A 27,724-nucleotide genomic window follows, 5' to 3' on the forward strand; every position below is an offset into this window, starting at 1 on the left:
CACTAAAGTAGTAAATAGTATGTTTACTTTGCAAAGTGAATTTTCACAAAGCTTATTGAATGAGGACAAAAGTTGTACCAACTTTTATCATCCAATCACATGCAAGAAAAAGAACATACAAAGTGAATTGTTATCACATTCACAAGGGAATTTAAAATATCCTTGAAAATTTTAAATTAAAATTTGAAAAGTGAACATGCTCTACACATTTAGTAAATAAGCCACAGCACTTTAATATTGCACGAAGCATTACCATATCATTAAATTTACCTTTAGTAAAATAGAACAGACAGATTAGCGGCGGTTACTTTCATACTTTGTTAGGGTGTCAGTTTTGCGAAGAAATGTGCAAAATTTGTACAAATTTTGTGTGACATTTACGGATGATCACTTTTTAATAATCAGATCCAGTTTCACAACAATGGCTACCTGCCACAGGAACCCGATAAAAAATGCAAATATAAAATAAATTGGTTCTGTATTTAAAACAAGCGGATGTTATCGGAATGGGCTGACTGCAGTTCATCTAGAACAGTGGTCTTCAACTCCGGTCCTCAGGGCCCACTAACAGGCCAGATTTTAAGTATTACCTTGGGGAGATGCAGACTAGAGTACTGCAATCACTGAGCAGCAAATTATATCACCTGGGATCTATTTCAGTTATCCTGGCTTGTTAATGGGCCCTGAGGACCAGGGTTGAGGACCACTGATCTAGAAGATCAAGCATCCAGTAGATTGTAGGTCCTTTTAGAAGGAGACCTTTAGCAGGGGATGTTCTTCAATATATGAGCATTTCCAGTTAACCTGAACTCTCCCCAGTTCCACCATAGAAGATCCAGACATGGTTCTAGGATTCTTATGCAGACAACAGCATAAAATACACTTCACATATACTATATCAGTGCATATAATTTACTACTTTAGACAATTGCTTCTGCAGACTCTGTTAAGTAATTGCTTTATGTGTTAACTGACAATGAGAAAATGAAAGGTTAGCAGGAAGGCTTTTTTTTTTTTTTTTATGTATTTACCAGACTCCTCATATACTGCAAAAAGAAACACTATCCAACACACAGATATTGCTCCTTCCCCTCAAGGGGATCATATTTAGCCCATGGCACTTTGACTTCCTGAGAAATTGGCTTTAAGTGCAGTAGTCACTTTGTGGTTACAGAGACAGGCTGGCTAGAGACATAATGCCTCTAGAAAGAATTGTAGATCTACACTGAACCCTGATCAGTGACTGGTACATTGCTACCCTTGTTTATTAGAGAATCGAAGCTTGGCAGAAGAATCAAAAAGATTATTCAACCAAAAATAAAATGCAAAATGGTTATGTGGGAAGAACAGAAAATAAAAGCACCATTCTGTGATTATTTTTTTAATTTGCAAATTAAAAATATAGTGGTAAAAAAAAATTATTAAAAAAAAAGGTGAATGAAGAACTAAAAGCGTGTGGCTGGAAGCATTTGTGTACGTACCTCCTAACGCAGAATAAGCAGAGACAGCCAGTCACAGAACAGAAAGGTGAAAGGTCATAGGCCATAAGGAAAACAAGAAGGCACATTTAAACCACTTATTAAAAATCATAGCCAAACTAAACCAATACAAACTCACAGATAATATGGAAAAATTAAAAAGACATACAAAAATAATCACTGTTTGTTGATTAATGCATTATCCTTGCTGAAAAGTGAACCCATTAAAGGCAATACTGTTCAAAAAGGGAAGGACAGTCAAGAAATTTGTTTATTCATTTTAAGTGAAATGAGGCACAGTTTAATCTACATTTCCGTGCACATGTCAAACTTAAACCACAGAGGAAAAAAAAGCCATTGTGTGGCCTTGGTGCCTTTAGCCTCAGTGATGTCACTAGTTTTTTTGGATTGGCAGCTTTGACGGTTTACAGCTGACAAGTACCAACTATATTGAAGTCATAACTCAAAGGCCTTTCTGATCATGAGAATGGTTAATTACTGCCAAAAAACAGTATAACAAGTTACCATACACCTACAGAAAATGCCAATACCATTTTATTCACTTTATGTAGAGGTTTAAAGTGCAATAATCCATAGCAACCAAACAGGTCATTTTTATGTAGTGTGATCGGTGAAATGTCTTTTCTAATTATTTACTACAGGGCATTGCACTTTCCATCCAACTCCCTTTTCTATGGAATAAGCCTACTAAATTACCCTTTTGATTACAGTATAATAATGCTGTTTGGCAATTTCTCTAATTAAGATTTAAAGTAGTTTCAAAAAATACGTAACAGGTCTTCATATGATACTGCTAGAAAAAATATGTTGTTTTCATATCTCCATATTATACCAAACAAAAAAATGAAAGTTACCATACTGCTGAAATGCTATGCAAATGTTCAGAAACAATTATACAGAGCAATGGTTTGGATGCCAAGACTGTGATATTTTACCATGTATTAAACATGCTGCAAAGGAGAAATATAAGGGGTGTAGGCACTGTGAATGGTTTAAGTTACGCTTCCTAGTGGTTTGTGCACCTGGTGTATGTGGCTACCTCAAATTCTGCATTAAAGTGGTTGTAAACCTGGAAAACTAAACACAAACAATCTAGTACAGATTACAACAACAAGAGCACCAATCATTTGTGCATAGTATGGCAGGTAAAAGAACAGCCTGTAATCATCCCCACTCTACTGATTAAAAAAACCCAACACCTTGAAAAAAAATGGTGACACCACTCCCCTTCTCCTTTGAATGACAGTCTGCGCAGTGAGACACATGTAGGAGCCTGTGTGAAGGAGGCATGTCTGCTGCTGCTCTGCACCTCACTGTGACTGAGATAAGAGCCGGCTGAGTTTACTTCCCTTTCCTCCCCTCTCCTCTGGATCTACCTAGGAACAACAAAGCACACAAATTCTTACATGGCATATTTGTAGCAGAGAAAGAGACACAGACAGATAGTGGGAGACAGAGAGAGAGAGAGAGGGAGAGACGAGGAAAGAGAGAGAGAGAGAGAGATGAGGAGAGAGAGAGAGACGAGGAGAGAAAGAAAGAGAGAGAGAGAGACGAGGAGAGAAAGAGAGAGAGACGAGGAGAGAAAGAGAGAGAGAGAGAGAGACACGAGGAGAGAAAGAGAGAGACGAGGAGAGAGAGAGAGAGAGAGAGAGAGAGAGAGAGAGAGAGAGAGAGGAGGGAGAGAGAGAGAGAGACACAAGGAGAGAGAGAGAGAGACACGAGGAGAGAGAGAGGGGGAGGGAGAGAGAGAGAGACGAGGAGAGAGAGAGACGAGGAGAGAGAGAGAGACACATACAGATGAGGAGAGAGAGAGAAGGAGAGAGAGAGACACACACAGACGAGGAGAGAGAGAGATAGAGAGACACAGAGAGACACAGACGAGGAGAGAGAGACAGACGAGGGGAGAGAGGGAGACTGATGATGGGGAGAGAGACTGACGAGGAGAGAGAGAGACAAACACAGACAGATGGAGAGAGGAACCCAGAGAGAGAGAGAGACAGACAAAGACAGCGAGAGACAGGCACAGAGAGTGAGAGAGAGAGAGAGAGAGAGAGAGAGATGAAAAGAGAGGGAGAAAAAGACAGTGACAGAGAAAAAGAGAGAGACAGTCAGACAGACAGAAAGTTAGAGAGACAGAGATTGAGAGAGGGAGAGACAGTGTGAGAGGCACAGAAAGACAGTCAAAGACAAAGAGAGAGAGAGACAGTGAGAGAGACACAAATAGAGAGATAGAAACAAAGAGGGAGGCAGTGAGAGACACACAAAGAGAGGGAGAGACAGACAGAGATAGCGAGAGACAGGCACAGAGAGTGACAGAGAGAGACACACACAGTCAGAGAGACTCTGTGTATGGGTGGGGGGGGGGTCTCCGCCCCCCTAAGCTTTGGCGCTATGCCATTCCCACAGATCGGCAGATTTATGAGGGCTAAAACCGAATACGGATGCATTTTAGAGAAGTACATACAATGTGATTTAGGTTATCACAACATTATCTGCTAAACTATGAAAAAAATGGAGTCCAGGAATTTGGGTTTACAACCAATTTAAACATACTCCAGAGTAAAAAAAAAAAAAAAAAACTGCTCAAAACAGCAATCCGAAATAAATGACATTAATTTAAAACCTATTAAAAGTGAGACTAGGTAGGTGAACTAAGCTTAAAAACAAAAGCCAAAAATGTTAAGTGTAAAAATATTGTACTTGGCAAAAGGGTGTTACCTTGGTCACCAAGTACTGTGTGCCTAAAGGGGACGGTGATGGAAATTCTTGCTTTTATTTATCCACACTTGTAAAAGCATCCATAGGTAACGCTATATCAATAATTCAGAGTCACAATCAGGTGCACTCCAACATAGTGTGCAAGACAAATTTTATACCAGTAATGGACTATGAGATGTCCTAGCAAGAAAATATGAAAAGCTATATAGTACGTTAACACTTACTTGAAATAACCATTTCTCTGTGATTGGATTTCCATTGCCACACAGCAAAATATAGTATCCCAGCATACTATTGCATTTCAAGTGGGGCAATGTAGATTGTTGTTGACAGCCACAACAAAATCAGCCACCATCACAACCCTATTAGAATTGGTGGATTTAGAGCAAACATGTGGATTTTGGATCCAACAGCCTCTTTAATAACTATTAATTTACTTTGACAGCGTACATTGTGACTGTTTTCAATGTTACATTATATACAGTTTAATATACATATATTATAATATATTATAGATTTAATAAAGATATGATTTTATCTGTGGTTGTTTGTGCACTGTATTTTTCCCCATGGAGTATGTTTAAGGTGGAACTTGAAAACAGTAAATTGAGCATCCTTAAAGTCCCTTAATTTTAACTTGGTTGCTTTTATATAGATCTCTGAAACGTTGGTACCTCCATATTTATAATAAATTATTTAGGAAGGTTCTGTTCCTTTCTCCCCTTGCCCACACTGAATAAAAGAGAAAGAGTAACTTTATAAAGTTTCCAACCCTTGAACCAATATAAACACGAATATCCTTCAGCTATCCATTAGCTATCAAAGATACTGTAGCAGCTTGGGACTATAATGGTGTTTGTTGCATAGGTTAGTGAGAGCAGACAAAATTACTTAAAAATGGGGTGATGACCATTTCTTACCAAGTATGAATGATAGCCCTTGCTCATAGTTCATCAGAATGATAACAAATATGATGATTCAGTCAACAGCCACTGAGACATTTATGGTTTGTTGGATTTTTATGACCATTTTGTTTCAATGCTGTGCAGCTAACTGAGTGTGTTACAGTGTGTTAAAAAGTACTAATAAAACTATTTGAATTTAACATAAGAGCTGCTAAGAATATTTTAATTATTAAAAATCTGATATGAAGGGTTTTCCTTTGAAGATAAATTAATTATACACGTGATAACCAAGTTAGAATGCCAAAAGTGTGACTGCAGGGGCTATGGATCCTAATTATAAGAATATCTTTCTCAAAATCATCCATCTATGCGCTAACATGTTGGATATTTACAGCTTTCTTATACTTTTTTATCCATAAATACTAAGAAGTCCTCAAGTCCTTTTAAAATATCCTCCATTAAATGTAATACTTGTGTCATTATTGGGCACTTGCGTAAATGTACTCTAGGCCACTAGGGAGTTCAGAGATAATGTAAATGGCTTGTAAAAAGCCCACAGAAAGAATATCTGTTAAATAGATACAAAAGATCAATGGTCATAGGTCGTTTTCATTATATTATAAATTTTCTTCTGCATGAAAATAATAATAAACCTTTGGGCCAAGGAAAACACTGAAACACAGCTCTAGCCATAACACCAACCCTAAGCAAACTGTCCACACAACCCCTTTACTAAATGTGCATTTAAAAATGTATCTGTATTGTGCTTGTGATATATTTCTCTTATCATGCAGCAAAGCATAGTTGGCTGTTCCACAAGAAGAAAGAGACGAGTGCCTTCTAAGTGCAACATGTAAGAAACTTAAATTGAGCACAATAAAATTACTACTCAAAAAAGGTAGGTGTATAACGGACATGTAGCGCTAATAGATAGTCATCGACATCACAGTCCTGGGGGTCCCCGATGGCGGTGTTGGCGTTATCCCTGTGGTCCGGGGCTGCCTCGGTGGCTTCCGCTGCTCTCCCCACCATGGAACACAAAGTCTCATCATTGGGCTGACCGTGACGTCACTTCCGGGCTGTGATGTCTAGACGTAAGGCGTGAGTAGTACTTTTATTGTGCTTGATTAAAGTTTCTTACATGCTGCACTTAGAAAGCGCTCATGTCTTTCTCCTTGTTATTCTCCAAATCTTTTTCTCGCTCTCACATCAGCTGCCACTACAGTGAGCAATTTAAATGTATAGACTCCCTTCATGGACTTTTTACTTCCCCCTGTTCAGTACCAATGATCGTAGCCCTGTAGAGACTTTTGAGTTAACACAGTGAACCCTTACTTGCCCCATTATTAAGGTTTTGTTTTTAGTTGGCTGTTCCATACTATCAGTTATATTAGAAAGACTTAAGCCCCTTTCACACATTCATTTCATAAGTTCAGTCACGTTTTTTTTGTCATCAGATTTTTTCAGTCAAAATCAGTTTTTAATTCTTTTTGTCATCCTTTGTCATCAGTTATTTAACAGTTTTTTCCTTATTTTGTCATAAGTTTTTTTAACCGTTTTTCATCAGTTGTCATCAGTTTTTCATCCGTTGTCGTTAGTTTTTCCTCCAATCCATTTTTTAAACGGATGAAAAATAGGGATTTCATCCGTTCAAAAAACCGGATGTTGATGGAAGCGGATGAAAACGGATGTAAATGAATGATCATCCATTTACATCCATTTTTCCATAAGAATGCATTGATGTCTGTTTTTCATCCGTCAATGGATGAATGAAAAACTGACAAATTGTCCGTATGTGTGAAAGGGGCCTTAAGAATACTAATATGGGTTGACATAAGGCTTGATTTGGCCTTTATATGCAAGGATTAGGTGAAATCTGGGTCATGAAATGTGGAATACAAGGATTTTGTTGGAAAATCTGTGCAAACAGACATGAATTCACAATTACGGCACATGTGGTGCTATTAGTTGCCAGCTGCATGGCAAACCCAACTGCATTTATCAGTGGAATGATTAACTGAAAATCAGCTAAATGGATTAAAACCCCTCCCACTGCGCCTAAACTATCTACAAAAAGAAGCGTTAGAATAAAATATGGGGATTACCTTGTTGAGCTCTTGCTCTTTGTAAAAATGCAATTTGGCTGGCTGTTACACTGGCCCATTGGCTTCAATACCTTCTTAATAAATGACCCAGAATAAGTTTCCAGATCTTGAAAGTCTAAAAACATGCAGACATCCTTGACTACATATGCCTGTTATAGGTCAAAGATTACAAGTACTAAAGTAAAAGTGGTCATTAATGGCAGTCTCTTGCAGACAAAAAAATGAGCATTTTTTGGGCTAAAACAATATTATATAAAATGTAACCATTTCTAAAGAACTTAGTGACACAGGATGGAATTGTTGATGATATTCATGATTCACTAGAACCTTTTGAAGTGTCACTGCTTTTCTTTCCAGCTAAATTCTGTTTTGAAATTGGAGATAATAATTTGTGCACAACCATTTCCAAGGTTCAGCTGAAAGGACTCCTCCTCTTTGAGAAACCACTGAGACAGTCAATCAAAAGAATGAGTTCAGTCAAATGCACCATAGAAACATGTTTCAATGTAAATACTGTACCATTTTCAAAGGAAATCTTGGTACAGAACAGCATACACTCAATGGCCTAATTATTAGGTACACCTGCTCATTACAAGAAAATAGTCAAACGGGGAATCACATAGCTGTGACCCAATGCATAAAACATGCAGACATATTCAAGAGGTTCAGTATTTGCTCAAGCAACAGAATGAGGAAAATACTGCAGGAAAAAATTTAAAAGAGGGCTTGCCAACCTTGCACATTACCCAAGTAAAGTTTATTGAGATATATATATATAAAAAAAAAGAAAAATACTCACAAACGAGTCAATCATAAAAGATTATAATTGACTCGATTGTGAGTATTTTCCCTTTTTTTTTTATATCCATAATCTGCAAGGTATATGCGCCCTCTTTTTATTTTATCCTACAACCTTTCCATTGGGTTTTCCCCCGACCCCTGGGGGGGCAGCGAGGCCTGTGCATTTACCTGGTGCCATGGAGATCCTAGACAACATCCACCGCCATCACATTACTTTTGAGCGCAGGAGATTTGGTTTGGTATTAGAATGAGGAAAATGCATGATCTTTATAACTTTAAAAACTTGGAATAACTGCTGGTGACCGTCATGGTAGCTGCAGCATTTCAGAAAAGCATCTTTATGCACTACACGGTATTTGGAGTTTAGAGAGAATGGAAAGGTAAATAAAAAAGGCTAAAACTAGCAGTTAGATACATTAGGTTAAAAGGATAAGGACAGAGCAGCATGGCCAGATATTATCAAGCTGAAAGGAAGATCACAACTGATCAACCAACCACTTGCTACAACAAGTGATGTCTCCTTAGCACAGGACATCGGAGTTTACTGTAAGTGCAGATAATGCAACGATCAGTCCCCAAGGGACAAGAGTAACACAAGTTCAGTAATGGGCCAAATAAAGTTTTTAGGTGCCTTGCCACCTTCATTCCAGAAACATAGAAAAGTGATGGCAGAAAAAGACAGCAGTCCATCGAGTCTGCCCATTTATTTTTGTTTTGTTTTTTTTTGTATCATACCAACTCTGTTTTATGTATCATAGGCCAGTTATTTTTTGTATATCTTCTTGGTCTTTAAGTAGAAAAGGGTCTCCCCTGACAGATTAGGGGATAAGCTAGACCAATTCCTGTGTTCTTACAAAAGAGTGAGTTATTTCTTTATTCACCATTATTGAACTAATTTGCTAGGGGTTGTAGATGTTTTCATTGACGTTCGTACAGATTTCCTGCTGAAACACTCCAGATGAACCAGGTACAGTCCCAAGTTTCTGTGCAAGAAGATTCCTGGGACCGAAAATATCGATCTTCGACAAAATGATCTAAAACGGTAAAGCATCTAGAAGGACTCTTGCACACAGGAGAAAAAAAACCCAGCATTTTTACTGATTTGAAATGAGATGCATTGTTGTCTATAGAACAATGCACACAGCTGAGTAAAGATCAGTAATACAGCGCTAAGTTAAACAAAAATAGACATTTTTACATTTAAGTGCAGCCATTTACTTGCATACATGTGTTTTACTCATCTATAAGCATGTTTACGTGAGTAAAAATTAGTATATAACAACATTGGCAATAAGGAAAAATTTTACTCGTCTATAAGCTTATGCACCGTTACTCACCTATACTCAGTATTATTCGGATATTTAAACAGTTTTTTTTACTCATGAACTTTCTGTCTACAAGTTAACATCAGTAAATTATTACACCAATTTGCAACTGGCCTAAAAGGTTACATTGTTCTGAGGCTCCTTACATTCTTCCACTGTCAGACGTCATATTTTATATGGGGTTGGGGTTGTGAATTGGGTACTGAAAGATGGGATTGCTCTGTCTCCCCACCATAAGTATTCTAATCACCAGAGGAGGTTGTTGCAGGCTGAACATCTCTCTTGTTAACAGATATTGTTCACCTTAAAGGCTAAGTGCAGCCAAAATCAAAAACAGAAAAATCAGCACAAGGTATATTTCCAGTCAGAAGGATGTGTCCCTTGTGTTGATTCCTCTGCTGTTGGTAGCGGGGTTCACTTAAGGTGAAGTACTAAAATAACTGGATATTAAAACTTCAAGGTGATAACACCAGGGGTTGTTGATCCAGGAAATACCTGATTGCCTTCAGGGGATCAGGAAGGAATTTTTCCCTATCTGAGCAAACTGGACCATGCTTTATAGGGTGTTTTTGCCTTCCTCTCAATTAACTGTTTTTTAATATTTTTTTTTTTACTATTGGTTGAATTTTTTTCAACCTAATCATGTAACTATTAAGCTAGGATTATTTCTAGCCTAATGAACCTGAACAAATGAGAATGAAAGGATACAATTATATTTCTATTTGTATTTTGTGCTCTGTGCTGCCCATTTCTTTTAAAAGCTGAATGGCAGCTTTAATAACTTCAGATTTACAGGACCATTTCCAAGTTGCTTAGTCGAGGCAGAGGAGTATACCTTTGCTAACTTTAGCTCCATCAGAAGGTCAATCAGTTCTTCTAGTTTGTGATTGTCCATGTTAGTTATTTGCAGATTCTGGCCATTGCTACTTTAATAAGCGAATTATGGTTCTCCTTGACAGTAAAGTTGGGATCAGCCATTGCAGCTTTTTAGAATGATCTCTAGACTCTGCATTTCTGCAGACAATGTCAAACTTTGAGAGGCTAAAGTTTATGAGTTCACAACGTATCAATCATCAGTGAACCAACTCTGATCCCTCATTCTTTGCTTCCAAACTAATTTGATAAACCCATTGGGTGTATACATTCTCTAGTATATAACGGTAAGGTAAACTACGAGGTGTGTCCAGAAAATAATGAGAATAACGTTCTATGCTCGAGAAGGGCTCTGTGAAGGGAGAAGCTGGCCAAGGTCTCTTGGGCTGAGGTGCCAGGTATACGTTAGAACACTGTTCAGTTTCATTCCAGCCCTGTTAGATTCGAGATATTCTCTTTTGTGATACCCTGTTTGAGCGCCGCCTATTAAGAAAAATGCAAGGGAGTTTAGAACAGTGGTACACGATAACATTTTGTGTGAATTTGAGTAAAAGTGCATCAGAAACTTTGGAAATGGTAAGGGAAGCTTATGAATAAGCTGTGCAAGTGTACCGATGGCACAAGGCCTTAAAGGAAGGATGAGAAGGTGTTTAAGACAAAGTTCAGGACGCCCCTGTTTGTAAAAAAAAAAAAAGGAACAGAATGTTGATGCAGTGAGGTCTGTTCTCAACTGTGACCAACGGCTCACTATCAGAATGACTGCAGAGGAAACCGGAATTACCATTGTCCATTGTTCATGAAATGGAAACTCTGGATTTTACCATGAGAATAGCGTGTGCAAAACTTTCAAAGTTCCAAAGAACTTGTTACCTGATCAAAAGGAACACGGTCAACTTGTTTGAAAAGACCTATTGGCCCGTTTGGAAAGAGAGCCTGATTTTGTTTGAGTTGAGTGATCGCAGGAGATGAATCCTGGGTGTTATCCCGAGACAAAGAAACCAAGTTCAGAATGGCACACACCCGCGTCACCTTGCCCCAAGAAAGCTTGAATGAGTAAATCAAAATTCAAAACAATGGTCATTGTTTTTTTTGATTCACGTGGAATTGTCTATAAGGAATTTATACCTACTGGTCAAAGTGTGAATCAAAGATTTTACCTGGAAGTTCTTGGACACTTGAGACAAAGTTTTTTTTTTCTGTTATGAGATCGGCTCAGCTTGGATCCTTCATCAGTACACTGCACAGAGTCACAGTGCTTTGGCTGTCACAGAGTTTTTGGCTGAAAAACACATCACGGTGCTTCATCATTCACCCTACAGCCCCGACTTGGCTCCTTGCAACTTTTTCATATTTCCAAAGATGAAGAAGGGTCTTTAAAAGGACACTATTGTTGGTGTTGTGTACACTCACAAGGTGCATACTTTGAAGGAGATATTGTTCAATTGTAATATTTTTCAATAAAATAACTTTTAAAATATAATTCTGATTACTTTCTAAACACACCTCATATAATAAAATTAGTTTGCAAGAGGATTAAGCTGTGGATTGTCTCTAAAATGGTAAAACAGAAAAATATCTGGCACTTTGTGACTGATTCAAAGCAGTGCAGGCATTTTCAACCTAGGGGTAGCAGAATTGTGAACTGAAACTGTGTTGCTATTATTAGGTAGAGAGATTGCTCTGTAATGTAAGACTCCCCTAAACATTTCAAGATTGGTCCCACAGTATAGCATACAACATAGTCTAGCACACATTTCCTGGTGCATTCAATCAGATCTTCCAATTCTGCTGAATGAGTCCAGATCATTCCTTCATTGTTTGTTTGTCTTAGGACTATTACCTTGTCATGACTGAGGCACCTTCATTCTCCATTGGGACAATTTAGAGCTTACATCACTGCAAATTTTTTCTCCATAAGATTTTTACCTAGGCTAGGTTCACATCTCTGGGGCTGCAGTTGATGAGGTTTTCTGTCACAATTTGCATTTTTTAACCAGGTTTTCATGCGTTTTGAGTTTGTTATTCCTCCTTTAGAAACTGTTAAATGCTGGGAGTGGGTGGCTGCCACATCCTTAACAATCGATGAGTTCCCTGCTGACAGCTGAATGTCAAAAAAGAATTGCTGGCAAATAAAAAATAAGAGAAAAACAGCGTGGGGTCTACCCCCCAAATCGGGTCTAGTATGGATTTTGAGGGGAGACCCCCAAAACCACCGGCCAGGGTTGTGGAAAGGGGCCCGTGTCCCCATTGGGACAGGGTGCTTGGGGGGGCAGAGCCCCCTCCTGCCCCAAAGCACCCCCCCATGTTAGGAGCATATGGCCTGATATGGATCAGGGGGGGCGCTCACTCGGCCCCCCACTTTCATGTCCTGCCAGGCTGTATGCTTGGATAGGGGTCTGGTATGGATTTTGTTTGGGGACCCACAACATTTTTATTTTCTTTGTCGGCAATCCTTTTTTTTTTTTTTTTACATTCAGCTTTCACCGGGAAACCCCACTGACAGCTGACGACTCATCGGTTGTTAAGGATGCGGCGGCTTCCTACTTCATAGCAACCAGCTATTTACAGTTTCTTACAGAGAAAAAAATGGCCTGGTATAGATTGGGGCAGGGTATCCGCGCTGTTTCCTTTCTTATTTTTTCCTTGCCAGCAATTCCTTGTTTTACATTCAGCTGTCAGTAGGGAACCCCGCTGACTGCTGATGACCCATTGGTTGTTAAGGACACAGCAGCTAGAGAGTGCAAAATCTGGAACAGCTCTACACAGAAACCAATCAGCTTCCAGTTTTTTTTTTTGTCAAAGCTTAATAGAACACAGTTAAGTTTGAAGCCAATTGGCTACCATGCACAGCTCAGCTGCACCAAATTTTGCACTCTCTGGTTTAAGTAAACCAACCCCACTGTCTCAATCAAGTCCAACTTAGCCAGCATGTGGTGAGAAGAAGAAGAATTCACTTCACATAATGCTGGTGGTGAAAAATCTTCAGAAACCTCCACTGAAATGTCTGAGTGCCCTTTGCCTTCTGCAAATATTAGTGCACCAGGCAATTCAGGTTGTAACCCATAAGTTTTGCACAGGGCAGCCCGATTCCTCTTTTTCTCAGGTCCCTTGTTGCTGCTCCTAGCCCCTCCCTCCTGTCAAGTGCCTCCACAGCAAGCAGCTTTCTATGGGGACACCCGAACTGAACTGCAGCCCTGTGTGTCCATTCAGACACGGAGCTGTGGTTTTGCTCTGCCCCCTCTCTCTCCTGATTGGCTGACTTTGATTGACAGCCATTGGAGCCAATTGCGCCGCAGCTGTGTCTCAGGCAATCAGGAGGGAGAGTCCTAGAGGGCCGAGGGACTCGTGGACATCGCTGGACAGAGAGGAGGCTGAGGTAAGAATAAGGAGGTGCTGGGGAGGTTGCTTCACACAGAAGGCTTTTTATCCTAATGCACAGAATGAGTTAAGATAAAAAACCTTCTGACTTTACAACTCTATGTAGATCAGCACAATCAAAAGGAGACCAGAAGTCCTAATCTGCACACTTGTGCCAGGATAGTATTAAAATCTGAAGAAACATGATCAACATGGCAATCAGTAACAAGACATTTCAGAAGTAGAGGCTAGCACTCGCAACCTCCAAACTTTCTCTTACCAAGTTTCATTTAAAATAATTAACCAATGTTGATTATACAGTGCAGTAGACCCATAATAATTACTAGCTCAAAAGATATCACAAGAACTATGGAAACAATTTCAAAACCTGCCATCTCAGCAAATGCATGAATAAAAAAAAAAGTTTTAAAAAATGATCTGGTCATGTGCAGAGCTGAGCTTAGTCAGATATTAATCCTTACAGAGTACATTTAATATGAACATTACATTCCCACTGTTATAAGCATTGTGCATTACAGGTTTATGTGGGACACAGATACCTGCTCAAAAATTTGGGTTAAGACTTGTGGCCTTTGATTAATCACCAAGTAAAAAGAAGGAAAAATACTTGTATTTGGCATGGCTGTTGGGTATTCCAATTAATGTTTTTTTTCTGATTAAAAAAAAAAAAAAAAAGAATAAACACGACACATGCCGAAGGAAAAAACTATTAATCTTACGAAAAAAAAAAAGCGAAGGGAAAGCTTTCTGGTGCTTTCAAGTCAAAAGTCTCACAAAACAGGTGCAACTACTAACTTAACAACTGTTTCTATAGTGCATTTCACAGACATCTCTCATTTGTGATTTGTTTAGCCAACTGCCCATCAATTGTCTTTCCTGTTAGTTAGAAGACCCAATCACAAAGCATTAGGTGATAAGCAAGTCTGTCAGCGGTCACGGAGAAAATTGGTGTCAGTAAAAGACTGGTATTCATTTGAAAGGGAAGGGGAGGGGGGTTGTTAGGAAAAAAAGAACAATTTGTAGCTGTCAGGTGAAGTATTTTAACTAGAAAATAATGTAAAAAAAAAAAAAAACTGTAAAACATAGAAACAAAATTTACTGGTGATTTATTTTATTTAGGAATCTTCCATGATGACACCATACCCAATGTCACCTACCTAATCAGATAGGAAGCAAAACGCTAAAAAGCCCTGACCTACAATATCCTCTAGGGGTGTTTGTAAGTATTGAAGCACAGGTACAACAAAATGCCTCAAACATATTATAGAAAGGAAATCACTCAAGGTATTATCATAGAATATCCAGGTATAGGAACTATTTCCACAACATCTTCCCTGATACCAATGAACATAATCACTTGATAGTGCAGTTGAGTGCCAAGCCAGGTCTGAACAGACTAAGTTCACACTAACATTAAAAGCAGGTGTTTAAGAGGCGTTAAAAACACCCCTCAAACTTCTATGCAAATAACACAACGGACAGCACATAGTGCTGTTCACATTATCAAAATACAAAGCTTTAGCGTGGTGTTGCGTTGCTTCAAAATTGAAGCCTCCTATCGAGTCAGGAGGCGTTTGAAGCCTTTTAATGCCTCCCATTCAAGTCTATGGTAACACTTCGCAATTGCTCTGGTGGGTGTTTGCAGCACAGTTGCAGGGTGTTAAAATTATGTCCTGTAATGTAACTTTCCATTGTGGAGCAGTTATAACATTGAACTAATGCTCATCAAATGCTTCAAAACTGCACATAGGGTGTTTGAGAAGCATTTTAACTCATCATTAAATCTTGTAAAATGCCAGTCTAATGCCCATACTAAAGCTCATTAACGTGAGTCTAACGCCCATACTAACGCTATAGGAGCATTTGTTAGGCATCTGAAATGTAGTCAAGTATAAACAAGCCCTAACAATGATCATCTTCAAGGAGATACCAAGGAGATTTATCCAACTTTAAACAACCTTTAAATGGATGGAGAAATATTTGCATATTTGGCTAGATTAAAGCAAAGGTGTGGGGCCCCCTGTACCTTTTTAGTCAGTGGACTATAAAGATACTGCTTGCATCTATGACAGTCAGATGAGAACAGCTGTTGCACAATATGGCTATGAATGACATGCACACAACCATCTCTTTTGCCTACATGGTATAGAGGTATACATAAACCTACAAAATACACTCTTTAACAGAAGCATAAGTGACTTTTCACAAACCCATATCTAGTCCAATATAGAGACCAATATTAGAGAGGATATGCTGGTGCACAGGTCATAAACAGAAAAAAATAGCTGTCAGCTCAAACAGGAAGTTAGGAGCTCACTGGATTTCTAACTAATAAACAGGTATTTTTCAGTTTTCCCCAAGACATATATTTTGAAAGTGTGTCCTGAGCTAAACTGCTCGGAATTCTCCTCGGCTTACGTTGACCAGAGCATTGCATACAGCATTCAGGCTACGGCCAGGCACTGAGATGCATCATTTCTCCAGGTTGGCTCTTGCTGGGAGGACATTATGAATGGCAGACTAAAGCAGGATGAATACAAGCACTTGTTTTTTGCTTCTTCATCCAATGGCCATGAAGACTAGGAAAACAAAGCCAGACTGCTCTTTATCTGCACCCTCATCATGCTCAAACACAGAATTATTTACACAATCAGGCTACCCTAAATAAAATACCCATTCATATAGATATGCTGCCTTATGAGGTATAAATTGCAAAGAATGAAAGTGCAGCAGTCACAGCATGGTGAATTTGTAACTTCGGTTTTCCCCTTGAACTGTTTACAGTAAGGCTGATGGTCTTATGAAACACACCGAATGTACTGCCATAGGTAGGGCATATATCTTAGAGTCTTAATCATCACTCTTATACTCAAACGTCAAACTGAACTTTCAGTTTAACTTAATACCTTAGTCCTTTTAAAAAAAAAAAAAAATGTGCACAATTTTTTTCTTCAAAAACTAGCAGCAGGTGGATTCAAAAGTCTGTGTCCTGCCAGCACGCTGTAGAGTAGGACACTTGCTCTCTGTAGGGAAGCAATGATGTCTTTACAGAGGTCCGACATGCCCCCATACTGAGTTCGAGCCAGACCTTTCTAATCAGCAAGGACATGAGCTTTGCTGATTACAGACCTATAAGGTCTGTATTTGAAACCTATGTCAGATCTCTGCAATGTGATCACTGCTTCCACACTGAGAGCAAGGGTTCCACTATGCAGCTGCTGGCAGGGGACAGGTTTTTCTTTTTTTTCACTTGGGCTCTGACTGGTTTAGAAAGAAAACAAATAGTACATTGAACACCTCCTATTTTGATGCCCCTGAATGCCTCATGTATTTAGCAGATTTAAACTGAATGATTCAGTTGGGCTTTAACTCAATTGTTTCATATTATTTATATATATTGTTACTTAACACAATTGTTCTATACATGTGACAAAAGTATGAAAATAAAAGGGAAACAACCCCTACCAGCAGGTTTGTGCATATGATTATATCCTACCTCCAAAAGGTCCAGAAGACAAACATGCTTTTTTTTTCTACCCAACACTTTACTCATTGACATGCTGAATATATTTTTTCACCAAAAACTTGCCCAAGAATCACAGCTAGTGATGAGCTCAGGCGTGTTGGGTTCCTAGTCCCAACCCACCTGAGCAATCGCGCCAGGAAGCCATCACTGCCCACTGCCAATCATAAGCAGCCTAGTCAGAGCGTGTGTATTGTATGTGAAACTGCGGGCCAGGAAATGCTTTACAGCCTATGATTGGTGCTGTGCAGTGACGACTTCCTGGCAGGATTGCTCAGGTGGGTTGGGACTAGGATCCCAACATGTATGAGACCATACCTAATCACAGCACTGGGGCCCATGAAAAAGCAGGGAAACTACACATAATGTGCAAGTTCAGGCAGCCTCCTAAAGTGTTTCTATTAAGTACAGTCCAAACACTGTTCTTAGACCCTCTTCACTCTTTCTCCCCTAGAAGGTAAGTCCATAGCTAACCTGCTGCATGAGTGCTACTCTCTGTGGTAAAACAAGCACATGTCTACAGAGGCAGTAAAACAAGATGTAATAGGGCAGAATGTTTTTAATCCTTTACTTTCTGTCCAAGTAGGTAAGTAGGATCTTCTCTTGGGTTAAGGGTGTCATCAGGGAAGATGAACTAGAAAATTATGAGCTGATGATTACATTTGTAAATAGAGGTTGTCCAGTACCGCTCCAAAAATGCCAAGGGTTCAATTTAGAGAAAAAGTCCTCACCATTTCAGATACCTCACCATCACCATCACACATGACGATCAAGACTGACGTTTTTAACTGTTCAATGTATTTAATCTTTACTGCACATCACTTAAAAAAGCTTTAACTACAAACCACACTTTATCCGTGGTGTAATCTTAGAAAGTTAATGTTCAAAAAAATGTAATAAAAACTCGTTCTGAACCCGAAGCTAAGGTGTTGCATTGTGAGCAGTAAATAGATGGTGCTCTCAAGACTCACTTGCTATAGTGTGAGTTGGTGATGTTGGACTATGCTGTTGCAAGTCAAATTGCTGAGCTCTGTTACTGTGGCTTGGAATGTAATGAGCTGAGATAATTATCGAGCAGCTTAGCAATGCATGAATCGCCTGCCTCTATATTTGCTTCAATTAACTCAACAATCTCCAGATTGAGGGCAAGCTTCTAGTGAGGAAAGAACATGTCTGAAACATATAATTCAACATTTTAAATGAGCTGCTGCTTCCTTTATAAAAGAGTAAACACGTGCAAAATCCACTAGCAGAACAACTGCAAATGCAAGTACAGTGTTTCTTTCATTTTTAAACTCAATGAAAGGAAAATAAAGCTGGAAGTGTATTGCTACAAAAAAAATAAATAAAAAAATAGTGATAATACATCATATTAGATATAATAAAATAAATGATTTTAAAATATATTTGTATAATTTGCACATTCACTTTAATCTACATATTGGATACACTTATTCAGTGTACCTCCACCTGAAAGAGGCTTTCAAAAGAAGGGAGTTACAAGTACATTTTTACTTTCATAGAAACAAACTAAAAACAGCCATTTAGGAACATGCCCACTACATGACATCCTTTAGGGAAAAAAAAAAACAAAAAACCTAAAAAAGGTAGTTTTCAAGTAACGGTAGACTAAAATGCAACAGAAAAATCAGCCCACACACAGTCATTCAACTGACCTAATTTTAGGAGCCAGCCCTCTCGATCAGGGTTGAAGAATGTGTGCGTCAAGTCATTTCCATCATCTTCTGGGATTTTAAAGGGTTCATTCTTAATACTTTCATACAAATTCTGTAGAAAAAAAAGTAATTTTTTAATAGTTCAAAAATGCAAAAGTAACAATATCAATTTTGAACAATTACAACAATAAGAAATGAAGATGTTGCCAATAGCAACCATATCAACTGAGGGTCAACACTAAAGCCAGACATACAGGATACAATGTGATTGCACAATCTTTCTACATTATCCTTTATATTTACTCAAACTATATTATAAGGACGAACCCAAACAAGAACATTCAGTTAGCATCAAATTAGCATCAATTTAGACAGCCCGTGCACTACATAATTGATGGTATATCTAAAGGAGATTGTAAAATCAGATTGTAAAGTGTATGGTCAGCCTAACACTGGCCCTACAACGTACTTTCTAGCAATTCCAAAACATTTTCAACAAGTTTTCAATCGAAGAATGTAACAATGCAGCCATTCTCAACCTTTTAACCTCAGAGGAACCCTTAAAAAATTTTCAGATCTCAGGGAACTCCTGCTTAGATTAATTCCTCAGGGGTCATGGGGAAATGCCCTTTACAGGCAACTAAACAGATTGTTGGGGCCAACCATGCTGCTGGATCTGCCAAGTAGCATGGGACCCAAAACTATGCAGGCACCATCAGATGGGAGATCAGCCACAGCTCAAGAAAAATCATAGGGTTTCACAGAACTCCGGTTGAGAATGACTGGATTAAAGCAACCTACCATCATCTATGCCATATAGTTCTAACTACATAAACTATGGTGTTAGGTTGCCCCTATTCATTCTATAGCTACAGTACATACTGCAATTGCTGGGTAAAGGTGGTTGAATTACCAGAAAAATGCTATATGTAGGATTAGCTGGCCATACACTTGGGCACTTGTAAACCAGCTTTCAATTCCAAATGACTAAACTGATCAAAGCCACCAACCACTAATAGTGTCCGATTAAAGGCAGCGCCACTTCCATGGGAAAAAAGCAGCAAATAAAAAATATATAAAGTATATACAATTGCTACATGAGCCATATTGTAATTTAAGGTTAATAAAAATGACCTTTCCTTTTCGATCTGAGTCTTAATTCACTGTAAAGTTCAATGTAATATGACAACCAGGAGGCCTTCTGTACAGAACGTCCCCAAAAATGTAAATTTCCTGCTTGTATTATAGGCTCACTGATTATTAGCAAGATATTCCCAAAGAGTTAATTACTTCTAAAGGGATGCAGACACTGCAAATTTCCTCATTAGAACACTCCAAGTGCATCTGCAGATTAATCATGAAAAAGCTGCTCCCATTCAGATTCCCTTTTTCACATTACCATAATCAAACACACAGCAGAAAAAAAAAAAAAAGTTAAAATCCTTGCAACGTACATAGATATACATAACTGTAATTGTTTTAATATCTGTCTGGCGTTAAACTTAATTTATAAAAATACAATCAAATACAAAAAAAATCTCAGTGTATGGCCATTTTGTTATTCATCTGGAATGCAAAAACAAAAAGTAACTGTGAAACAAATCAATGTCCTGCACATTTCTAATCCAAATTTGGATCAGAATGTAAAGCAAAACCACCACAATTAGAAAATATTCCCAAAAATGGCTTACATTTCTAAAGTATTTGACAAAAAGAGCAAAAATAATTATGTGTCACTAGTATTAAGCCATACCTAAGGGTTTTAAATAAAAATCAGGATATTGTAGTAGAAGGATGATCTGCTCAAATTATCAGAACCAATTTTCACTCATTCTTAAAACAGCAAAGCCGCTTATATGCAGACCAAAATTACACCCTGTTAAAGTGAATTTGTTCCCGAACTATCCACACTAAAGTATTTTAATTTTCTAAATAAGAAGCGAAAACACTTATTACACGCTCTCTGCAATTATTTTAAAACAATTCCTCAGAGGAAGTGTCCAGACAATATAAAGCAGTGAGGGGAGCTGATCGCTCATGGCTCTAGGGTTCTAGAGAAACAAAAAGTGGTTTTGGATTTGCTGGAAAAGATCCATGTTCCTGAGCTCAAGGACAAGAGAGATTTTGATCCAGCAGACGCTCCCTTGTGGTTCTCTGTCACAGTGTTTGGAGCACAGGGCTAAGGATAAAATTATGGTTTTACGCTCACCGTTTCTATGAGCATGGGAATACGTTCGGCCATCAATTGGCTAGACTGCTGAAGAAGCAGCAGGCCTTGCATCATAATCACAACTTAATGGTACGAGATTAATGAGTGATTGCAACATCGTCGATCGCAACAAGTTCCTCATTAGATGGTTCAGAACTCACTCCCGCCTGGCTCAGATATTCCCAGGTGCCGATTCTTGGTTCTGGAGGGGATGCGCACCTTTCCTCTATATTTGGTGGTCATGTCCTAAAATCAGGGACTTCTGGGAGGCTATCACTCCTTGAATTAATAAAACAACCCTCCGACTTATCTCATAAACTCATCTACAGTGCCTATTCCATGATACACCCTCTTCCATCAAGTTACATAATAATAGTGTCACTCCTTATTTGTTAAACATGGCGAACAGCCTGATTCTTTGCTTTTGGAACACTGGGAACATATGGTTGCAAACTGAATGAATAAATTCAGGGATGTGTGGATGGGTTGGATGTACTATTCCTATGAGATCCTGGAGGACAGTCTGTCTCTCTGTGTAGCTCACCTTTTTGTACCTCCTGCAACCCAGCATTACGTAAACAACTTTAAACACAAAAGTGAAAAAGTATTTGCCCCGTCCTGATTTTTAATTTTGCATATTTGTCATACTTAAATGATTCAGATAATCAAATATAATTTATTATTACACAAGGATAACCCAAGTAAATACAAAATGCAGTTTGTAGATACCATATTTATCCGCATAGAACACGCACTTTTTCTCCCTGAAAATTGGGTGCAAATAGTGGGTGTGTGTGCTCTACGCCGATATTTGCATTTGGCTGCGTCAGAGGGGAGGGGGGGGGGGGGGGTGACGAGCGCCGTCAGATTACATAGAGCAAGGATCTCCTGTTTACTCGGTGGCTGCTTTAATATGAAATCCCGTCTCCTGGACTTGCATTGGACCAGTGTTTTGCCTATCATAGGAGTTGGGAGGGGGGACTTTGTATCAGAGAGGCCATCAAGTAAATGGGAGCTCCCCACTCTGTGTAATCTGACGTGAGGCTGCAGGTGGGCACTAATCAGCCGGCAACAATGGTGGGGCAGCAGATGAGCACTGATTAGGCCGCAACAATGGTGGGGCTACAGATGAGCAAGCACTGATCAGGCTGCAACAATAGTGAGGCTGCAGACGGGCACTGATCAGCCGGAAACAATAGTGAGGCTGCAGGCGGGCACTGATCAGTCGGCAACAATGGGGAGGCTGCAGGCGGGCACTGATCAGGCTGCAACAATAATAAGTTTGCAGGCGGGCACTGATCAGGCTGCAACAATGGTGAGGCTGGAGATGGGCACTGATCAGGCTGCAACAATGGTGAGGCTGGAGATGGGCACTGATCAGGCTGCAACAATGGTGAGGCTGCAGATGGGAACTGATCAGGCTGCAACAATGGTGAGGCTGCAGATGGGCACTGATCAGGCTGCAACAATGGTGAGGCTGCAGATGAGCACTGATCAGGCTGCAACAATGGTGAGGCTGCAGATGGGCACTAATCAGACTGCAATGGCAAGGCTGCAGATGGGCACTGATCAGGCTGCACTGGTGAGGCTACATTGATGGGCAATGGTGAGGCTGCAGATGGGCACTGACCCTTATTTTGCTTCAAAGTTCTTTATTTCAAATATAGGTTTTTTTCCTGAAACTTCCCTCTTAAAATTAAGGTCCATGTTATACGCCTGTGTCGATAAATACGGTAATTAAACCAAAAAATCAGCGCTAGCTAAAGCTAAACCAAAAGCAATATCACCATTGCAGATACATTTTCAGTTGGCACTTGCTTGTATCAGAAATTTGTATGAGGTTTCACTTGTTTTTTTCATTTATGGGTTATTGATTTTATTTGCATTTATTTGCACTGTGGTTTGTGATTTATTCGTTTTTAAATAATGATTTCATTTGTAAAGGGAAAAAAGCTGTCCAAATCTGCCTGGTGCTATGTGAAAAAGTAAATCAGTGTTCATTATTCAACAATAGGAAAGAGACTTGCCAAAAATGGCATCCATGAGAGAGTGCCAAGGTGAAAGCCAATGCTGACCAAAAATAATACAAAGGTAAGTCGAACATTTGCCAAAAAATATCTAAATTATTCCCAAGACTTTTGGGCAAATATTACGTGAACTAATGAGACAAACAAACTTTTTGAAAGTTGGTGTAAAACTAACAGCATTTCATAAAAAAGAACATCATACCAACAGTCAAACATGGTGGTGGTAGAGTGATTGTCTGGGGCTGCTTTGCATGAAGCTTCAGGACCTGGACAACTTGCCATAATTGATGGAAACACAAATTCTGCGCTCTACCAGAAAATCATGAAGCAGAATGTCTGGCCATCAGTTCATGAACTCAAACTCAAGCGTACTTGGGATATGCAGCAGGACAATGTTACGAAACATACGAAACATACCAGCAAGTCTTTAAATGGTTTAAAAAAAAAAATTAAAGATTCTGGAGTGGCCTAGTCAAAGTCTGGATCTAAATTCAATTGAGATGCTGTGGTATGACCTTAAACAGGCTGTTCATGCTCGAAAACCCTCCAATGTGACCGAATTAAAACAATTCTGCAAAGAAGAGTGGGCAAAAATTCCTCCACAGTAGTCTGAAAGACTCATTGCCAGGAATCGCAAATGCTTGATTGCAGTTCTTGCCACCAAGGGTGGTACAAACAGTTATTAGGTATATAGGGCAATTACTTTTCACAGCACTATAGGCCCTGTCCAATGTCAGTCCAGCCTTTTTACGCTTTCTTCGGTAGCCGCTTTGTGACATGCACTGTCCCATCCACCTGTTTGGTATACCGCTTGAATTTTTATATGTTTTCATTCCTGCACGAAGCAGGAAAGGCAATTATCCTATACTGGTAATGGGACTTTTATCAGATATGCCTTGAAGTAGTAACTCATAGCCACTAAATTTCTGTTAGAACAGTTAAACACAGATTTCTGACTGGCTGCTTTTTTTGTACTGCACACTAATATTTTTGGAAATTATCTAATTTAATTAGATATAATAATAACTTTTAACTAATTATCCTAGGAAATACAAGTATCAATACATGCATCTTTTTAATTTGGCAAGTGCATAAACATCATTCTCATATGAGATCACGGTGCATCTTTGTTAGTGAGCAGACACCTCTGCTGTAATCCCTTAAGGCCCGTACACACGATAATAAAATCTGTAGGGAAAATTCGTCCGACGGCCGATCTGTCGATTTTCGGATTGTTAGTATGGTGCTTTCGACAGCCGACTCCGACTTTTCGGCTGACAAAATCCTGATGTGCAGGCTATATAATTTTTGTCGTCCGTCAAAACAACGTCCGATTTTCGTCTCATTAGTACAGATTTCGATGGAAAAAAATCTTAAGAGCAAGAGTAGGTATGCTCAGAGACGAAAGAACACATACAAAACAATTCAGCACATGACATCACTTCTGAAGTAGAATTCTGTCGTACAGGAAAATTCGTATGAAAATAACCTCTTCACTTTCCACATCAGACTAGCATGCCACAAAAAATGGACGACAGATCGTTCGATAATCTGATCGTATGTACGGGGCTTTAGTGAACACCGAAATCAGAGGGAAAAATCCAACAGAGCCAGTCAAATCCTACCACCATTAAGGAAACGACCAGCAATGTCTGCACTAATATTTTATGCCCCTTAAAAAATAATCAGTCTAGAAAAAAAACCTTAGCACTATATAGTCTAATGAAGTTTTTGTATAATTTTTAGAGCCATGCCCTAAATATTAATTTCTAGAAAAGAACCAAAATGAAACCCTCTAAAGGCCGACCATACACGGTTCGGCAGGAATAATGGATGTGACCATAACCCATATTATATTGTATGTAGGTATATTCTAGTATCACTTTAATTTTGTGGTCAATGAAGAAATTACCTCTTACATTGGGGCATTGGGGGATCAGCGGGAGAAAGGACACCTTATAGTGATGGCCTGGGGAAGAAAGGCCTCTTACATTTATAGCCACTTGTATAATGACCCTCTCACACTGGTGATCAGTGGAAAGGATGCCCCCCCTTACACTGGCAGTTATATGAAGAATGTCCCCATACAATGACAGTCAGTGAGAAAAGGGCCCCTATACACTAGTGGTCTGTAAGAGAAGGGTCCTTAATCACTTGTCGACCGCCAACAGTACATTTACTGCTGCAGGTCAGCTCTTTTGCGTGAAAGGACGTACCTGTACCTCGTTTCATGCAATAGCAAGTTGGGGCGCATGTGCTGATTGGCCAGTGGGGAACACAGGAATCTTGTGTTCCTGCTATTTAGGAACACGGATATCCATGTTCATCTAGTGAGTCCATTATCCACACAGTTAGAAAGCATCCCCTAGGAACACACTTAACCCTTTGATCGCTCCTGGTGTTGAACCCCTTCCCTGCCAGTGTCATTAGTACAGTAACAGTGCATATTTTTAGCACTGATTACTGTAGCAATGTCACTGGTCCCCTCAAAAGTGTCAGTTAGGTGTACGAACTGTCCGCCGCAATGTCGCAATCCCGCTAAAAATCACAGATCGCCGCCATTACTAGTAAAAAAAAAAAAATAATAAATAAAAACGCCATAAATCTTTCCCCTAGTTTGTAGATGCAATAAATTTTGCGCAAACCAATAAATATACACTTATTGGGATTTTTTTTTTAACCAAAAATATGTAGCAGAATACATATTGGCCTAAAATAATCAAAAAATTAGATTCTTTTATTTTATTTTTTATTGGCAGTGTTTTATAGCAGAAAGTAAAAACAGTTTTTTTTTTCCAGAATTGTCCCTTTTTTTTTGTTTATAGCGCAAAAAAAAAAAAAAAAGACAAACTGCAGAGGTGATCAAATACCCTCAAAAGAAAGCTCTTGTGGGGAAAAAAATAAATAAATTTTATTTGGGTACAGCGTCACAGGACCGCGCAATATTTAGTTAAAGAAACGCAGTGCCGTATTGCAAAAAATGGGCTGGTCATTAAGGGGGTAAAGAAAAGGCCTGGTGAATCGGCGCTATTTTCCCAATTAATAAAATGACAATACATGTGTTGAAAGATAAAAAGATTCCGATACATTCAGAATTGCATACTACATATCCGGTATGTGTAACAAAAAAGTAGGGGGGGTGAAGATGATCAGTATACCAATATATTCAATCACTCTATTAAATCAATCTGGTAAGTAATAAGTTTAGAATCATGAATCGCATAATACACAGTGAAAATATATAAAAAATCCCTTGAGACAGTCACGTGGAGTGACGCAATGCGTCGGGAGGAGCCGGTCTACGTCCAAGACCGGAAGTATCTGAGTTTTTACCGCACATTGCGGCTACAAACCTATTCTTGCCTTACTGTGAGTTATTATTTGTTTTATCAATAAATAGTATTAAGTTACTACACAATGAGGTCTTTCTACATTATATCCCTGCTATGAGCGAGAATCCTGGGAAGATTACCGTGGTCATCTTTATAGAGAGAGGCAGCATTCCTTTACTGACTGGTTATCTATATGAGAGGTGAATCTATTGTTGGCTCCATTCAAAGCCCCCGATGTGGAGAAATTGGGTTATACTGCCCCCTACAAGAGTAGGACACTAGGCAGAAAAGAATTCTGGCTACACCCATGGGCAGTCTTCCTCTCTCTGCTATAGCCAGTTTTGTTACAAGCAGTGTCAGGAGAATTATAACTCCACAGAGGTGTGAGAGCTGTGTCCGCCAATGAACATCAGACATCCCTTGACCGAGCCACAAACCTCTGGGGAAGCCACGCCGGAGACACAGCTGATGAAACACCTCCGGATGAAGGGAACACTCCCCTTGGTCCAACGCCTGCTGACTGAGCTAATCCACCTGCCAATTTTCCACCCCAGGAATGTGTATGGCGGAGAGGGCTGGAACGAACCGTTCTGCCCACTTTAGAATGCCGGCTACCTCCAGAGCCGCCAGGACACTTCTTGTGCCCCCTTGGTGATTGATATAGGCCACGACCGTGGCATTGTTCGATTGAATGCGCACTGAACAACCTTGAAGATGATCCTTTAAATGATCCAGATACAGTCTGATTGCTCGGAGTTGCAAGACATTGATCGGTAGTCTGGTTTCTTCCAGTGTCCAGATCCCCTGAGCAGAATGTTGCCGAGGAAGCCTCCCTAGCCAGACAGGCTGGCATTCGTGGTGACCACTGTCCAATACAATGGGAGGAAGGATTTGCACAGCTGAAGCGCTGGAGAACTAAGCCACCATATCAAGGACTCCCTCGTTCCCCGGATCTAATTGTCCAGGGACTGCAGAGTCCCATTTGGTAAGAATCTCCCTTTACAGGGACCTTGTATGGAACTGTGCAAACAGAACCACCTTGAAGGTAGACACTATCAGGCCCAGCACCCGCATACAAGTCTGAGGAACGACCATTTGTTGGACAGCAGGAGGCAAATTGCAGCCTGCAATTTCTGGAGTTTGTCCAGAGGAAAGAGCACTCTGGCTAAGGCCGAGTCCAAAATCAAGCCGTACTCCAGCAGATTTCGTTTTGTGATCTCCAGGTTTTCCACCAGAGCAGAGGGAGGCTGTGCTCGCAGAAGGAGATTGTCCAGGTAGCCCAGTTCCACGATCCCCTGTTGGCGTAGAAAAGCTAGCATTGGGGCTAACACTTTTGTTAAGACCAGAGGAGCA

At 39.5% G+C, this 27,724-nt stretch overlaps 1 protein-coding gene across 2 annotated transcripts in view; it reads right to left on the reverse strand.

Moving 5' to 3' along the window:
- Positions 1–27,724, reverse strand: part of CYTH3 (cytohesin 3) — a 291,259-nt gene that overhangs the window by 59,134 nt on the left and 204,401 nt on the right. Inside the window, exon 9 of one of the 2 annotated variants that reach the window (XM_082261091.1) lies at positions 18,803–18,915. In XM_082261091.1, coding sequence (XP_082117217.1) covers positions 18,803–18,915 — 113 coding nt within the window. The remainder of the gene's footprint in view (positions 1–18,802; positions 18,916–27,724) is intronic. The other variant, XM_082261090.1, reaches the window with a different exon arrangement.

Source organism: Pelophylax lessonae, assembly GCF_965119305.1.
Source record: "Pelophylax lessonae genome assembly, chromosome: 6".
Lineage (NCBI taxonomy): Eukaryota > Metazoa > Chordata > Amphibia > Anura > Ranidae > Pelophylax > Pelophylax lessonae.